This window comes from Nanorana parkeri, unplaced genomic scaffold (assembly GCF_000935625.1).
Source record: "Nanorana parkeri isolate BGI_ZX_2015 unplaced genomic scaffold, ASM93562v1 scaffold2907, whole genome shotgun sequence".
Classification (NCBI taxonomy): domain Eukaryota; kingdom Metazoa; phylum Chordata; class Amphibia; order Anura; family Dicroglossidae; genus Nanorana; species Nanorana parkeri.
Genome location: NW_017309175.1, coordinates 44,033 through 45,796, shown reverse-complemented (window position 1 = coordinate 45,796; position 1,764 = coordinate 44,033). Strand labels below are relative to the sequence as shown.

Genomic DNA, 1,764 nt, shown 5'->3' with positions numbered 1-1,764 from the left:
CCTCAGTGGCGGGCCTTTTGAAACAACTGAGGGGGGCGGGTTTCCTAATAAAAGGGGTGGAGACTCTCACAAGCTGTTCTGGAGGACGAAAGGGAAATATACCTGGTATGAATCCCTGCAGAGGTGCAACCAGGTAGACAAAGATCACTGGTAATCACTTGCGCCACACGGTCCCCAAATTGTGGACAGGCCAGACAAGATCCAGGGCAATATCTCCTCTCCGTACAGTGAGAGTACCAGTGACATTCAGTGACCGGGCTCCCCCAGACAGGTGGACCAAGGCCCTGGGGTCTGTAGAGCCCCCTGCGACTAATACAACATAGTGCATTCAGTGCGTAGGTTACCTTTCTCCGCCAGACGTTTCCTGGTCTCAGACAGTTCCAGCTCCAATTCATCTCGGAGGTCTCTGCCCTCAATCAGCTGCTTTCGGAGCCTTCGAATCTGGAATTGCGGCATGTGCAGCACTTCGCTCATCGGGGAGGAGGGACAGTCCAATGGTAAGCTGAGGAGGACAGAAGACACATATTGATGAGGGGGGGGGGGCGCATTCCCAAAAGCAGTGGTGGCGTACCATAGCACTCCAGCTGTGCCAAAACTACAAATCCCAACATGCATCTGCCTCTGGAAGTTATGTATGTGGCTGTCAGAGCCTCGCAATGCCTCATGGGACTTGTAGTTCCAAAACAGCTGGAGTGCCGAGGTTCGCCACCACTGCCCTAGAGAGTGCACCAGCAAACCTCTACAAGGACACAGGACCCAGAAACAGCCCTGGAAGGCCTTGAATTTCACTTGACGCGACTTTAATACCACTGGCAAAAAAAATAGCCTTATGCAAAAGTCACAGAGTGCAAGAACAATCAGCATCAGGAGGGAGAAAACTTTTGCCGAGAGCTCTCAGAACAAAAAAAGGGACCGATTTAGAAAACTATCATGCCCAGCATATAGCTAGGAACATGCTGTTTGTATGACAATACCGCCACTAGATGGCACTACGGAGCACAGGAATGTCCCATTGTCCTCAGTCTCATCTAGTGCTATATAAGCAGCATGACGCAGCTCGAAGGAAGGGCGCTCTTCTGCTCGGCATATCGCTGGGCGCATGCCATTTGTATGACGATATCGCCACTAGATGGCGCTAAGTATAGGAATTTCCTATTCTCATTGCCATACGAGCAGCACTACGTTGGATGGAAGGATGTAATCTGCCCCTATGAGTCAGCTGACTAGGGGTTCAAAAACCTATTAACTGTATGGGGGTTCATCCAGGGGTAATGATTGCACCCCACCCTTTGACTAAGCCCAAATTGTGTGTGTGGGGGGGGGGAGTGTGACAACTCTTTTTGTTCTCGGGTTTAGATATACTTAAGTGGCGGGGAATGCAATATCAGTCTGCACGCCCCGCCGCCGAGAGCACAGTACCTTTTCATGCTGGAGGAAGAGGCGACCCGATGCAGCTCCAGGAAGCGCACCTGTGTTTTCCGCACTGGCATATTTGGCGACATGGTCTCATCCGAGCTGGATCCGCTCTCACTGGTGGAGATGACCCGCGCTGTTCACAGGAAGTGACATCACAGAAAAACGGGACATTAATTGCATTGTGGAGGAAATAACGCGTCACTAAACCCTCAAACTAAAAATACATTTTCCAATCCGGCTTTACAAACAAAAGCAATTCCTCCATTTTATTGCGCAGATGTTGTTTACGGACACCCCCCCCCCCCCCCCCCCCACCCACCACCGCACCGCTGTTCTCGTACTAGACTT

The 1,764-nt window shown here is 51.2% G+C and overlaps 1 protein-coding gene across 1 annotated transcript in view; it reads right to left on the bottom strand.

Annotated features, from left to right (window-relative positions):
* Window positions 1–1,764, bottom strand: part of NUMA1 (nuclear mitotic apparatus protein 1) — a 62,716-nt gene that overhangs the window by 37,463 nt on the left and 23,489 nt on the right. The window contains exons 8-9 of the mRNA XM_018574377.1: window positions 1,420–1,549; window positions 345–502 (exon numbers count right to left, since the gene is read on the bottom strand). Of these exons, the coding sequence (XP_018429879.1) occupies window positions 345–502; window positions 1,420–1,549 (288 nt within the window). The remainder of the gene's footprint in view (window positions 1–344; window positions 503–1,419; window positions 1,550–1,764) is intronic.